At 42.4% G+C, this 16316-nt stretch overlaps 1 protein-coding gene across 6 annotated transcripts in view; it reads left to right on the top strand.

Annotated features, from left to right (window-relative positions):
- The window catches only part of ANO5 (anoctamin 5), an 88404-nt gene that overhangs the window by 22714 nt on the left and 49374 nt on the right, over window positions 1–16316 (top strand). For 4 of the 6 annotated variants that reach the window (XM_089521355.1, XM_089521352.1, XM_089521351.1 and 1 more), the window contains exons 2-3: window positions 4833–4903; window positions 11084–11131. In XM_089521355.1, coding sequence (XP_089377481.1) covers window positions 4833–4903; window positions 11084–11131 — 119 coding nt within the window. The remainder of the gene's footprint in view (window positions 1–4832; window positions 4904–11083; window positions 11132–16316) is intronic. The other 2 variants (XM_089521353.1, XM_089521350.1) reach the window with 1 other exon arrangement.

The raw sequence follows: 16316 nt of genomic DNA, 5'->3' as shown, positions 1-16316 counted from the left end.
ACTTGTCCCTTTCAGCTATTTTGGCTGAGTGAGGAGAAATATTATTGCAATTTCTCCTCCTAATGTTACATACATGATGATTTAGTGTTACATCCACAGCAGCCGAGTGTTTGCTACACTTCAAGAAGAAAGATGAATGTAAGCACAGAACAACTTGTTTAGTGGTACTGAAGGGAACACATTCCTTGGTAAAGCTAGTTTGAATCAGATTCATAGGACAATTTTAATTTGTTTGCTCAAGATAGATCTCACTTTCCTTTAGAAACATAAATCATTTCTTTAAGGATTTGTTCTACAACACTGTGAGCCTACTTTGTAATGTACACTCAAATACTTTTGACACGAAGTGTCTTCAAGTGAACCTATGTCAGAGTGTAGCTTCTGTGATAGCCAGCCTGAAGACCAGTGAAAATGGTTCAGCTCTCTAGTGTGTACATCCCACTGGATGTATAAATGAATTTAAATTGGTTTTTCCTGTAGATTTAATGAGAACTATATGTAAGTGCAGAATAAGGCCTCATGTACACTGCAGAAATAATACAGTTTGACACTCACTTTAACTGCTATGGATCAGTGCTATGGAATCATGGGATTTATAGTTCATATCTCTTGTGAGATATATAGCCTACTCTGACAGAGAGCTCTGGTGTCCCAAGAAACTATATATTCCAGAATTCCATAGCATTGAGCCATAACAGTTAAAGTTGTGTCAAACTGCACTATTTCTGCAGTGCAGAATGAAACTTAAGACTATTGAAGTAATTTCCCCCATTATTTGAGTTTGTCACAAGCTGTGGCTGCATCCACAGTACAGAAATAATCTAGGTTGATTGACACTGATTTAATTGACATGGCATCTCTCTTCTAAATGCCTGTCTGGAGTCGGTAATGGGCTGATGAGGGAAAACAGACTCAGCCTGAATCCAGAGAAAACGGAAGTACTTGTGATAGGCTCTCCTGGCCTGGGGAAGGAAAATTTTCCACCTGTCCTGAATGGGGTCACGCTTCCCGTGAAGGACTCAGTTCGCAGTCTGGCGGTGCTTCTGGACTCATCGCTCCACCTGACATCTCAGGTGGATGCGACGGTCAGGAGCACTTGTTACCAGCTTCGGCTGATACGCCAGCTGCGACACTACCTGGGCTGGGGGGACCTTGAAACGCTGGTACACGCTCTCGTAACCTCTCGGTTAGATTTCTGCAATGCGCTCTACATGGGGCAACCCTTGTACCAAACCCAGAAGCTTCAATTAGTACAGAATATGGCAGCAAGGTTGGTTACTGGATGCTCCAGGACCAGCCATATAACACCAGTTTTGCAAGATCTACATTGGCTGCCTGTTTGCTTCCGGGCGCAATACAAGGTGTTGGTTATAACCTATAAAGCCCTAAATGGCTTGGGCCCAGGGTACTTGGAGGACCGCCTCTCCCCATACAGTCCGCCCCGCACTCTCAGATCGGGCGGAAAACACTTGCTATGAGTTCCTAAAGCAAGATACATTTCATCTCGAAGGGCATTTTCCATCTCAGCCCCTCAGCTTTGGAACTCCTTGCCCGATGAGCTCCGCACTGTCACCTCCCTAGATGTATTCAAGAGGAATTTGAAGACCTTCCTATTTTGCCAGGCTTTTCCCCATGAGCATTAACTTTATTTTTATCTCCCCTTGATGATGCATACTGTTCAATCCAGCTATTTGTTATGGTTTTTAATGTTTTTAATTGTTTTGTAAGATAATTGGTTTTAGATGATGTATGGGATGGGTGGTTGGTTCGCACATTGCTGGGGATATATGTTATTGTTTACTGTTTTTGTTATACTTTTTCATGTTGGGAACCGCTGTGATCTGCACAGGAACAGCGGTATATAAATAAAAAATTATTATTATTATTATTATTATTATTATTATTATTATTATACTATGGAGTTACGGGAATTGTAGTTTGTTGTGGCACCAGAACTTATGGACACAGAAGGCAAAATGTCAGAATTCCATAGTAATGGGCTATGGCAGTTAAAGTGGTGTCAACCTGGGTTATTTCTGCAGTGCGGATGCAGCCTCATGAGATCCATTAAGGAACTGTGCAGACTGGCGGGAAAGGCCAGCATGGGAGCAGAGTCGGGGTGTAGTGTCTTCACAACGCCTGTTCGACTCCACTCTCAGGGTGCCCTGACACTGCACGCTGCTCCACATGGCGCACATGGTCATGATGTGCCTCCAGTGCTGTGCCCATATGACACAGTGCCAAAGGAGCACCATATAACTGCAGCAACGCAACAATGGTGCCCTTTCAAGGGCGCAAAATGTAGCCGCTTTTTGTGGCTTCTTTTTGTGCCCTCGAAAGGCTGGATTGGGGCCAAAGTGTGAGGTTGCTGTGGCCCCGATCCAGCTAGGAAAGGACAGTGTCCTGTTGCTCCTTAGTTTGTCACAAGCTAGAGTCCAGTAGATATGAAACAACTGTCATGAAAGTCATAGAAGGAGGTGTCATATGGTACAAGTCCCAAAGCCTTATAGTTTTTTCCCCCCTATATATGCGAGCACACTATACACTGCTTTCAGCTTATGCTGAAGCTGCATTGCAATACAGTGAATGGTGCATGTGCGCTTCCATGTTGCCGTGCCCGAGCCCGAGCCCCATTATATTCACTGGGGCTCAAGCATACGCATTTTTTGCCTTACACGTGGGGGTGTGTGTCTGGAATGGATCCCCCACGTAAGGTAAGGGTCCACTGGCAAGTTAATAACATGGATTTTATCATGTTTGAAAGATAAGTTAGCAGGCAGTTAAAACAAATAGTCAGATGATGTATAAAAATATCCCCATGATTTTTATCATTTTGAAAGATAAGTTATCTCATAAAGAAAATAAAGTTATTCTTCTGCTATCAGGCCATGACTAGCATTATAGAACAATTTGTGACTCATATGTCTGGTAGATAAAATCATTAGCACACTATGAGTTCAGGACAAAGGGCAGAAAAGAAAAAGGATGTTACCATCAATTTCTTGATACAAATTTCTCTACTACTCTTGTTTAAACGTGTGTCATTGTTTTGTATTTTCTTCATTTTAATGAGATTTGCAGGTGGATATTACACCACAGTCCCATAATGCCAAAAGTACAATATAATCTTTGCTTATTACAGTGTTCGGTGCAACCATGCTGACCACATGACCACCAGATTAGTTTTCGGACAACACTGGCTCTTCGGTTTAGTAATGGAGATTAGCACAGCCCCCTACTGTCAGTTACAATTAGACATTCATGTCAAGGGACTACCTTTACCTTTACCTTTTTATAGGGTTCTACCTTTTATAATGTAGTTAACACAACTCTATTGCCCTAAGGAGAACAGGGAAGTATGATCCATTGGATTCTTATCAATAAACTGGATGCATTTTAAGGATAGGCTCCTATGCAGACCAGAGCAATTCCTTTTCAGAAATTTAAGGAACATAGTTCAGTGTTAGAACAAATACTCTGCATTTAGCTTCACACCCTCACAGCTAGGGCTGAAAAAGATCTTAATCCTCATAAAGCCATCACAAATCACTATACATGATATTGAGCTATTTGGACCAGTGGTCTGACTCAGTATGAGGCAGCTTCCTGTGATGGCAGACATCTTGTCCTCCATCTATTGTGTTTGATGCACATTGCTTTTTCTAATGTACTTCTGCACATTTACAAATTGCTTCTTGTCGATTTTCATGGCTACTTAGGTGGTAGCTGCTAAAATCTGTGAACAATTTACCAGGACTTCAAGCAAAACTGCTAATGATGTCTGTATTGGTGTGTGATTTTTGAGGATGAGGTAAATAAAGTTGGTAGAAACTTGGGAGTGGACTTTCTTTGTGGTGGCACTTCCATTGAGAAATGTTTTTCCAAGAAGATTTCCAACACATTCTTTGTGATTGTTTCTGTAACTGGTGACAACCTTCTCATTCATCTAAGCCATGTAATGTTCTGATCTGAAGACAGATTTTTAATCCACAGCTTTATTTGTCATTCATTATTTGTGTGAGGCTATAAAATCACGTGGGTGGATATTATATTTGTTTGTTTTTTAATTATTATCTTTCTGAGCTGCCCAGTATATTATGGGTTATATAAATGTAATAAATAAAGAAAGGAGTGGAACAGATTGGCACGAAAGAGCAGCCTGAGTCCACTCTGGCTGTCAGTACGGCCCACTACCAAGGTGGGCTGTGGATGCAGGGACTGACCAGAGCCCCCAGGAGTTGGACTATCCCAGCTCCTTTTTGATACAGCCCTAAAAACTGGAGCATGGCTTCGGTGCAGCTTCCAGCTGCTTTGGAGCTATCATCATTTAGTCAACACACCTCCAAAGTGACCAGAAGCCACTTCATTTGGCCCATTTGTTCGAGCCTTAAAATAAATAGAAGCTTACAGAGAGAAAGTGTACAAAAATGACAACGATGTCCTGTGGTACCTTAAAACTTGCACATTTTATTTGATATTGGCTTTCATGGACAAACAGCTCTTCTACACTGCAGAAATAAACCAGAAATAACTGCCATGGCTCTATCCTGTGGAATCTGGGAATTTGTAGTTTCGTGAGGTATTGTGCCTGGTTTAACAGAGAAGTCTGGTGTCTCACCAAACTACAAATCCCAGGATTCTGTAGGATAGTCACAGTTAAAGTCATGTCTGCAGTGTGGATGCATCCTAAGCCCATAACTGAAATTTGTTAGTCTTTAAGGTGCCACAAGATTATTTTTTTATTTGTTTGTTTCTGACTGAATAAAAGTATTTTAAAAATAATGAATATACACTAGAGGTTGACATAGTTTTTCCCCTCCTATACTATTCAGGAGAAGAAACGAATGGACCATTATTTGAAAATATATCAAGCACAGATTCAGAACTTCCTGGCAACTCTGAGGTAAGAACTTGCTGTGACTATAATTTCCTTTCAAAAATGTGATTTTAGTATTGAAGTAACACTGTGGAAAGGGTTACAGATGTCTCAGAAGAGGCATACACCTTAAAATTTATAAATTAGATTAATTGTTTATCCTCACAAAAAATAATAATTGTTTTGATATGAAAAAGTACAGTTAGAATATGAGTTTCTGAGTAAAAGTAGTACCCTTTCTTGTATTTGATGTGACCAAAATCAACAGTGACTTTTTTGCCTTGTGAGTAAAAGAATGTTTAGCATTTTGCAATCCAATGTTTGTCACACTTTAAAAGAATATACCTTATAACTTTTTTGTCAGTATGGCGATGCCTTTGGATATGGATCTCAAAACAATAAGTGATGACTAGACAGCTTCAGCAAATGCATGTATGCATTCTATTTAGGGGTGTTTAACCTCCTTCCAGTTTTACTCAAGACTTTGGAATTCTGATTTACCTGTCATTGTCATTGCTATGGGTCTTCAAGTTGTTTCCAATTTATGGAGACCCTAAGGTGCACTTATTGCAGGGTTTCTTGGTAATATTTGGCTTAGCCTGTGGCATTTACCACTGCCTCCCTCTCAAGCTGAGATATGTAACTTGCACAAGATCATCCGATGAGTTTTCATTACTAACTGGGGATTTAAGCCCTGGTCTCCCAGAGTCCTAGTCCAACACTCAAGCCAGTATACCATGTTGGCTGTCTTGTCATAGAGCAACATTTATAAATCAGTTATTTGCCATTTTTTCACTTTATATTGATTGACTTTGTAAGAGCTGCTGTACATGTGATGGTTTTCACTTCTGTGTTTTGGATTAATTTTTTTTCTTGCCTGATAAGCTGAAAGCACAGGGGTACATTTAAGATCCCCTACTATCACTGATATTTACAGAACAGTCTTAAATTGGGTTGATGGAGGTGAGTAATGAGGCAGATCTCTGCTCCCATCAACAACCCTGCTGGCCTGTGCCAGTCAGGATGGAAAAGGATTTAGAATGGCAGCTTTTATCATGCATCTTTTTTCATGATTTTATGGGGTTTTATAAACAAACAGACAAAAAAAGTATAATCTTGTTAGTCACAGGGGGAAAAAGATTTCCTATGCCAGGCCAGCATATGTGAAGGGCTTATACGGGGTTCTCTCATGGGGAATGGTGTCACTTTGCAAATCCCAGATCCAAAGCTGATTCTGACCTGCCAATGGAATGCCCTTTTGAGGAGGGGTATCTCTGCTGCCACTGATGGCAAAATTGCTATATTATTTTTCGACTTGTGCAGGCATAAGTAGTGGTCTCCCCCTTGACAGACCATACACTCATCTGCTCTGGTGACAGTCCTCTTGCAGGTAAACACTAACACACTTTTGTCATCAGCACTGTAGGGAAGGTAATTAGGTTTGCTGTACTAATCAGCCTTTATTTAACTGAATTTTAAACTACAAGGATGAAACTGAAGGCATGTATTAACTACATTATGGCCCTGTGCAGATAGGGTTGCTATATCCCGCCGGGGGGCGGGACAATCCCGGTTTGGGCGGTGCCATCCCGGTCCGGTTTGGCACCCAAACCGGGATGGCCCCACCCACCGCGGCCACCTCAGCCCCCGCGGCGGCTCCAAGGCCTTGCTGAGGCCTGGGAAGGCTCTCCGCGGTTGGAGCTCCAGCCGCGGAGACGCTCCCTCCCGGGCCCCAGCGAGGCCTTCGAGGCGGCTCCGCGGTCGGAGCTCCAGCCGTGGGGTCCTCCAAGGCCTGCGCGAGGCCAGGGAGGAGGAGGAGGCCGCTTCCCACCGCGGCGATCGCCGCGATGAGGAGCGGCCCCTGCCTCTTTCCCGGCCTGGGGGCCTGCTGAGGCTTCCTCCCAGACCGGGAGGAGGAGGAGGCCGCTTCCCACCGCGGCGATCGCCGCGATGAGGAGCAGCCTCCACCTCTTTCCCGGCCTGGGAGCAGGCATAGGCTTCCTCCCAGGCTGGGAGGAGGAGAAGGAAGCCTGGCACCGCGGTGATCGCCGCGATGCCAAGCTTCCCCCCGCCCTTCCCGGCCTAGGAGCCGGCCTAGGCTTCCTCCCAGGCCGGGAGGAGGAGGAGGAAGCCTGGCACCGCAGCAATCGCCACGATGCCAAGCTCCCCCCCCCTTTCCCGGCCTGGGAGCCGGCCTAGGCTTCCTCCCAGGCTGGGAGGAGGAGGAGGACAAGGTTTAAAAATCTAGGACTTTTTTTTTTAAATTTCCTAGCCAGGAAATTTTTTTAAAAAATGTCCTACATTTTCAGACCTTGTCCTACATTTGTCCCGGTTTGGAGGTCCTCCATTATGGCAACCCTATGTGCAGACCAGCACTTTGGATCGGTCTGAGAGCAGAGTCGGAGCATAGCGTCTACATGATGTATGACCCAGCTCCACCCCCAGAGTGCAGTGAGACCATGTGCCAGCCCGCACTACATGGCATGTGGCGTCGTGGCACTCCTCTGGCACTGCATCTGCACGAGAAGCACCAAAGGAGCACCGTATAACCACAGCAATCGTGCCATGCTGGAAAGGCCAGATTGGGGCCATGGTGTGCAGTTGCCATGGCCCTGATATGGCTGAAACGGTTGGCTGCATGACGCCCCTTTGGGACTGTTTCCACAGCCCCTGTGTTACCTTACATTAAATTAAATCTCCATGGAATGGCAATGTGTGCACATGATTTAAAAGGTGGGAGTAGAAAGTCTTTGGCACATAGTAGCACCTGCCTTGGACAATTTCTTTGTGCAAATTTAACTGCATACCCAGATGTGGAATATATATATATATATATATATATATATATGAGAGAGAGAGGGAGAGAGGGAGGGGAGAATGAAATTATGGGAAAGCCGCTTTTCTGGCATTAATTACAATGTTCCTCAGGCACACGGCCTTATATGCATTTCTCAGCATGGACATTTCAATAAGAATACAGGAGCTTAAAATAACAGCTGTACTTTCCATTACCTCAAAACAAAAGTGGTTTTCATATGCACCATCAGTTATGTTTGTGGCTAGCATCCAAAAAGGCAAAAGAAAAAGAAAGCCAGAATGGAAAGAACTCTGAAATCAATTATAAAATTCTTGAAGAAAACCAGAAGACAGGAGAAGTGGGATACAGAGCACTGACAGTCTGCAAAAGACAGACATGGCAGTTGAGAAACATTATACTCCTAATTCAGTGCCCATTTGGATACACAGCAGATTCAGATTTCTGCAAGATGGTCTGTAGCCTTGTTTGCACAGGCCAAAAGGCCTGTTTGCTCCTTGTTCTGGCATCTTTCTGTTTGGATGACACATGGCACAACCAGCATTAGTTCTGGTGTAGGTAGTCTGGACAGCATCTGGCATGTCCAACAGCAGAACAAGGTTAAAATGCATTTTAAAAACTTACCTGTTGTGCCAAAATGCTTCATTTCCATGGTGCTCTGGCTCTCTGCATGGAGGGCATTGGCTGCCCGGCACAGATGCTGCTACTTGTTGTAAGGCCAAAATAAGATGCCACTTCTTTTTTGCGGAGTGGTGATGTGGCATGCAGTTCCCACTGTGCCCACCTGGCTCTTTCGGGGTGGGGTCATGCTGCCCCTTTGAGGTGGTCTGTTTTGTCCCTCACTTGAGATGTGGTGCTGTAGAAGAGTACTGCGGATTCTGTGGACAGCCAAAAAGATAAACAAATGGATCGATCTTTGAACAGATTAAGCTTCAACTCTCCCTGGAAGCCAAGATGATGAAAGTGGGGCTATCTTACTTTTGCCACATCATGGGAAAGCATGACTCACTAGAAAAGACAATAATGCTAGGAAATATAGAAGGCAGTAGAAAGAGAGGAAGACCACACGTTAGATGGATAGACTCAATCAGGGAGCACATAGGCCTGAGTCTACAGGACCTGAGCAGAACAATGGAGGACTGTAGGTCTTAGAGATGTTCCATCTACAGGGTCACCACAATCCTGACTCAAGGGCAGTTACAAAAAACAAGCAAACCAACCTCAGAGACTTTACTGAGTTCTCTGATGTCTAATCCAGGTTACTTGAAGGAACGCCTTCTCCCATACAATCCTTCCCGCAAACTCAGGTCCTCTGGGAATAATTTACTGTAGTCTAGAAAAACTAGACTGATTGTGATTTCCCAGAGGACCTTTTCAGCTGCTGCTCCAAAAATTTGGAATGACCAGCGGGAGGAAACTCGCCAGATTACTTCCATTGCAGCTTTTAAGAAGGCGATAAAAATGGCCCTCTTCCGGCAGGCCTTCCCAGACTGACCTCTGCCCAAAACAGAACTAATTGCTCATCTTATCAAGCCCCTTGGTATCACCACTTTTGTGAACTGTTTTAATTGTTGTTATGTAGTTATATGGTTTTATTGTTTTAATTTTATATGCAAGGGAGGGAGGGTTGAAGGGTTGAGGGGTCTGGGTTATTGTTTTTTCTTGTTATTATTTTTTGTATTTATATTAACCTTTGCTGTTACCCACCTAAATCCTCAAAAGGGAGAGGATTTATTATTATTATTATTATTATTATTATTATTATTAATTTAAAAGTCAAAATCCTTTTTTTAAAATAACAAACAACGTGAACTTTAGTAATGGTAAAAAGACAGACATATTTATAATAAAATTAGTAACAATAATTAAAAATGAAGACCTTCTCAATTTCTATTAAGTGTTAAATTCCATTATTCTTGTCCCTCCACATTCACTAGGGTTAGGGGCACAGGACCCCTGTGAATGTGGAAAAACTGCAAATAACAAAAACACCATGTTTTTGCCTGAGATAACACCTCTCTAGAAATCTCTAGGTCTTCCAGTGCAACTGTGTGGTCAACATCTGCCAGACATTGACCATAGAATTGCGCTGGAAGAACTAGAAATGCCTAGTGAAGTGTTCTCTCTAGGAATCTCTAGGTCCTTGAGTGCAATTTTTGGTTAAAGTTGACCACAGAGTTGTACTGGGGGACCTAGGTATTCCTAGAAATAACAAATTAATAAAATCTGTGACTAATCAAATCCGCAAACGTCAAAGTCCCAAATATGGAGGGATGAGCATATATTGAGAACAGGTTGCATTCTATTCCAGGTGAATAATTGATAAGCCCTTACTCAAATGCACATTTCAAGTAGCATTTATTATGACATAAGTAGCATGCTTTGCCAAATACTAGTACTGCTTCACTGCCATTCTTTCACATCACAGCTCATGCCCTTTGCTTGTTACTGTTTGCTTTTTTGTAATGTATTAATTACATTATACATCTTTGCCTTAATGTAATGCATTTATGTAAGAAGGCAACCATTATTTGAATGTTTGTATTAGAACTTATTGCAAACCAATAATAGTTAATGTAGTTTAATTATGTACCAAGACCTTTATGAGGGTTTTCTTGTCTAGTATTGTAGTTTTAATTGTGCATTCTATGCAAGCTTTATGAAATTAATGGAAACAAATTATGCACCTTAGTATATATCACCTAACCATACAGAAAGCGTTTCTCCTTGTGTTTCTTCACATGGCACCATTGTACACTAATGAGGATGTCAGTTCAAAACCATGTTTTGTGATGTTTCACTACCATAGGCCACCTCATCCTACATGTCTGTCTTCTAGTACATTTAATGTTAGATCATTTTGATACCAAATTTACCTTTTTCCTGAAACACATACCTGATTTCTGATTTACTTTATAGGACAGATTGTACTTATAAATCTTTTAGATCATTAAACTTTTAGAAAACCTATTGTGATGAAATTTTAAAAAATGCTATCACAATTTGAGGGAAGCTACCTTTACTCATCTCTTCAAGAAATGCCACAAATCTATTATCATAAAACAAAATATACATTGTCATACTTTTTGCTATTTTAATAGCTGTGAAACTGAACATTTATTATATAGCAGCCATTAAAAATTTACTTACATAATTTTGGAAATGTGGAGGTTATAAGTATGCAAAACATAAATTACTGTGATCTAAATTATCTGCCTATCTTTAAAAAAATACAGGTGGCTTCATTGATTTATTGTTTCCTTGTAAATTATCTGAAAACAAAACACACAAAACTTCATGGTTGCTACAGATTTTTTTTTTAATGAAAAGCATCCTCCTGCTTTTGCATCAACACTAACAGCATTGTATCTTTCCCATGGTGCTACTATCAGGGCCTAAGTACCACAGAGACTACATTACTCATCTCTGATCTTCAAGGGGTAAGCAGCAAAAGTGGCAGTAGTTATGCATCCTTGCATGAATGGTGTTATCTCTTACTATATGCCAAAAGGCAGGGTTTGTTTGTTTTAAAAAGTGTTTTCCAGTTTTCGTAAGATGTTTTGGTTTGAATCTAATAGTGCATCAAGAGTAGATGTGTCAAGTGTAGATGCACTGAATCAACGAAACTTATGTAAGGGTTGACTTAACAGTTTATATTAATTGAATATGGTCTAGGTAGAAGTAACAGTTGGATTTAAGCCTTTGACTTGCTGTGTTGGCATTTCACACTAAGAGATATCCGGTGTGAGCCTTTAAATAAGATTTCTTTTCTTAAACACTGCTTTGGTAAACTTTAATTCTATAAAATGTTCAGTTAACTGATGTTCCATAACCTCACTAAAATTAGGGTTGCCATATCCCGCCTGGGGGCGGGACTTTCCCGGTTTGGGGCGTGGCCACACGGTCCCGCCCCGGTTTGGCCCCGCCCCCGGGACCCCCACCACCACCACCGACGCCAGGCAGGGAAAAGAGCCTCGCCTCAGCAAGGCTCGTTCCCTGCTTGGCCTCCTCCGCCGGCCAGGGAGGCTTCAAGGCAGGGAGGAAGGGTCTCTCCGTGAGGGGAGACCCTTTCCTCTCTGCCTTGAAGCTTCCTCCGCTGGCCAGGGAGGCTTCAAGGCAGGGGAAAGAGCCTTTCTTCTTCTTTCTCCTCCTCCTCTTCTTCTGTTTCCTCTCCTCCTCCTCTTTTTCCTCTTCTTCCCCCTCCTCCTCTTCTCCACCTCTTCTTCTCCACCTCATCCTTCCCCTCTTCCTCCCCTTTTTCTTCCTCTACTTCCTCTTCTTCCTCCTCCTCCTTTACCCCTCCTCCCCTTTTTCTTCCTCCTTCTCTGCTTCCTCCTCCTCTGCTTCTTCCACTCTTCCTCCTCTTCTGGTTTTTGGCCAGAAAGGGCAGCACATTTCTGCCATCTGTCTAGGAATAATGCCAAATGTCCTCCATTTTTATCATGCCTAAGAAACATGCATTTATATGAATTTTTTTTAAAAAAAACATCAATTTTTGAGCGTCGTCCATTTTTCAAAATGTGTCCTCCATTTGAAAATTTTGTCCTACATTTGTCCTACATTTGTCCCAGTTTGGAGGTCCTGACTTATGGCAACCCTACCTAAAATGGATTATAATAAAAAGTACAAAAAGTTTAAATTCTTTATAAATTCCATATAATGTTGAAAACTGGAAAGGATTTTTTCAGTTGTTGGGTTTGCTGTGGAATGACTTTATATTATTTATTTGGGCCTAATATGTTGTCTGTAACTAACCTTTTTGTTCATTTTGACCATGATGCTTATCTCTAACTCAACTGAGAGTCTGCATGCTACTCTCTAATATATGGACTGTTAGTAGGCCTCTCTTTGTATGCTGTACTGAAGGAACAAGCCTAAATGTTGGGTGAGGGGCATCGTTAATGGCATAATCTGAAAACAGAATGCAAAAAAGTGATACATCTTATTTTAATTTGGCATCATAATAATGTTTAATTAGTTAAAAGGGAATAAAACTTCCTCCAATTATATTCTCTTCCACTGTCGTGTCAGGTGAATTCTAGAAATGCCCTTAAATCAGATTGCAACTCAGTTTATGCCCAAGGAACTTAGTGCAGCTCTGAGGTAACCACAGGAGGTAACCACAGAATTCTTACATACATTGAGTATTGGTTTGGCTAGTATACTTTTCTGTTTTCATGAATATTTCAGTTTCTTTATTTATTTCACACTCATGATGAAATAACAGAGCAGATTTTTGAAAATATCACAAACATTGTCAGACTGAAGTCTCGGTAGGCCCAGGGTCTTGGTAGGCCCAGGAAGACTATGAAATGACTCTAACGTGAAAATCCAGCATTGACCTTTGTGATTGTGCCATATGAGAAATGGTGCTATGCATGCTTTCATTAAGGTTTGTACAAGAGTCTATCTGTATCTACATCATCAAAACTAATACCATGTCTTTGTTTCACAATAGTAAGGCACATATTATTTAGAATGTACTGATATTTACTTGAAGGTAGGCTTGCCATATCCTGCCTGGGGGCGGGACTTTCCCGGTTTGGGGCGGGTCCGCACGGTCCCGCCCTGGTTTGGCCCCGCCCCTGGGCGAGATATAGCAAGCTAAGGGAGGCTTTCCCTCGCAGCTTGGGCCAAGGCCTGCAGGGAAAGCCTCCCTGAAGGGGAGGAATCCCTCCCTGCTTGGGCTCCGCCCCTGCCGAGGGCGGGGCCCAGGCCCAGAGGGAAAGCCTCCCTGAAGGGGAGGAGTCCCTCCCCGCCGAGGGCGGGGCCCAGGCCCAGAGGGAAAGCCTCAGAGGCTCCTATTCAAATGTAGGACACAAAAAATGTGTCCTACATTTGAAAATTTTGTCCTACATTTGTCCCGGTTTGGAGGTCCTGATGAATGGCAACCCTACTTGAAGGGCTATAATTTTGGAAGCATTTTGATATGGAAACAATCTGATAAACACTATAGATAACACTAACAAAAATACCTTTCTAATGGTGATAGATAAGAAAAGAGGACTCTATGGCGGGATACAAACCGCCGCTTTGCGGCGCTTCCCCGCCGCCGCCGTTTGCTCCGCGCGGGAGCTGCAGCAGTCAAACCGCGCAGCTCCCGCGCGGAGCAAAAAAGAAGCTCCATTTCGGAGCTTCTTCTTGTGGCGCCTCTATGACGTCGCGAGGCGCCTGGCGCGGACTCGCGACGTCATAGGCGCCGTGACACATCTGGACGCTATGCGTCCAGTACGTAAAGATGGCGGCGCCCATGTGGAAGGGGCTCCGCCATCTTGTACGTATTGTATACGTACTAGGGTTAGGGGGGTGCGGAAGCACCGCCCCTTCCTAACCCTAGTACGTATACAATACGTACTATATGGCGGTATGTATCCCGCCTATATTTCAGGGACCATTGAGTGACCATTTCATCCCATAGGAGTCCTTAATCAATAGTGTAAGGGAAGGAGGACTTGCAGTGAGTAGTTTGTTGAAATGCCAGGGTAACTGAAAGGCTCTCCTTGATCTGGCAAGTTGGTGAGCTGCTAAGGAGTCTTTATTGTTGGACAGATGAGCCTATAGCATAGTAAATGTTCCTAGCCCTTCCTTTGATGGGATTCATACTACCAACTGTTCAAATGCATTTATTTGCAAATGTGGATTACTTTTTAAATTATATGCTAAATAGTTGCATTTTGGCTAGCTGATTTTATCTTTTTTTTAAAAAAAAAATGCAAAGCTAGATTTAAGCCATTGGATATAATCACTACTTCAGGACAAAAGTGAGATATAAATCAAATAAATAATACTGGGTTCATTGAAGCTTATTCCCAGATAAGCATGGATAAGATTGCAGACATCGTCCAGAAACTCCATTGTAAGAATGCATTAGAAGCTGGAAGAGACTACAAGAGCCATCCAGTCCAACTCCCCACCATGCAGGAACTCACAATCACAACATCCCTGACAGATAACCATCCAGCCTCTGTTTAAAGTCCATGCCACCAGAGCATCTTGAAGCCACCCACATCTGGGCAACCTGCTGACTTCCAGGTGGCTTCTGGACAGCTTGGGAATGTGCTGCATGTAAACACTGCTTCCAAGACACCTGGGCTGTCTGTTCCAGCCCATAGACCTTTTATAGTTAAGCATGTACTCAACTAAATGGTCATGAAAATACATAGTGGTCCCAAGATTACCAGTTAATGAATGACATTGTGTTGCCTTTATTGTATTTGAAGAGTGGAGGAGAATGTCTGAGTACATCTTGGAGATTCATTTCCCATAGCATTCACTTGTTAACAAGAGCGTTGAATTTGTTTGCCACTGCATGGTGGTGAATCTATTCTTCTTACTGCTGCTATTCCCACAGCTTCTCTGACCTAAAGGGGAGCTCTGCCAGTGCCAAACCTTTGAAGGTCTAGCACTGGTGGAGTGTCTTTCAACTCAGAACAGTTGCAGGAGGAATGGCAGTAAAATAAAAAGTGGATTGGCTACCATAGTGGAGTCAAACCCACTAACCACCCCTGGTCGCTAAGTCAGTTGACATTTCAGTTAAGGAATCTTTCATGTATGTCTTAGGACCTTATAACATGCAAAAATAAAGTGACTTACCCTTGCTGGGATATAGTCGCTTGTGAAATGCAATTGGGAATTATTGCATGAAAAATGCTGCTGGGCAACTACATCCCGGCTGCATCCAGGCTCCTAGCTACGCTCAGCTGGCCAGTTTGCAAACATGGGAAGTGGCCGGCTGAGTGCAGCTGGGAGCCTGGATGCAGCCGGGATGCAGTTGCCCAGCAGTATCAGTGGTATTTGCCATGTGATCATTTCCAATGGCATCATGTAAGTGACTGTATCCTGGCAGGGGCAAGTCGCTTTATTTTTGCATGCAATAAACTCCTTAGTACTGACAACTAGGTTCCACTGCCTTAAGCTTCCAGTTCATGGCAGTGTAACAGTTACAGACAGGCAAAATGGAGGCATTATGATAAAATGAATACATTCTGGCAGCAGCTGTAGTATATTGTATATTAGCGCACAGTGTTTTAGAACAGGTGTGGTGCAAAGTGATATTACAATATGATAAAGACAAGGAAGTTAGGAACTATCATATTCATTTATTATGTTTCTCCTACTGCATTTGAATTAGCGCCTTCTGCTCCTTTCCATGAATATCACTTTTAGACACTTTCACAAACTGTTCACAAGTTGAATATTTTATAGATCCCTCATTCATACCAAAAACTTTTTAGGCTGAAGCTTACATATTTATGTTATTAGGCTTTTTAAGAAACTGACTGGTATGGGTTTTTGAAGTTTGTATATACTGTAGTCATTTAATGAATTTTAGTGTTTTAATATTTAATATTTTTAACTATGGAAATCCCTTCCACAGGAGGCTATGCTAGCCCTTTCCCTGCGTTTTTTCTTTTTTCTTTTTGCCAGAAAAGAAATACTTTTTTGTTTAAACATGCATTTAATGTGTGAGTAGGGGCGCTTCTTGTTGGGATTTTATTTATTGTTTTAAATCTTTATATGTCTTTTTAATGATTTTACGTTATACAGTTGTATGTGAGGATTTTAATTTTTTGTAAAAAATTACTATGAATGTTTTTAATTGACTCTTTCTAGGAGCTGCCTTAG

The sequence above is a fragment of the Sceloporus occidentalis genome, unplaced genomic scaffold, assembly GCF_023333645.1.
Source record: "Sceloporus occidentalis isolate IW3139 unplaced genomic scaffold, rSceOcc1.0.p SCAF_4, whole genome shotgun sequence".
Lineage (NCBI taxonomy): Eukaryota > Metazoa > Chordata > Lepidosauria > Squamata > Phrynosomatidae > Sceloporus > Sceloporus occidentalis.
This window is presented reverse-complemented; position numbering and strand designations above follow the sequence as displayed.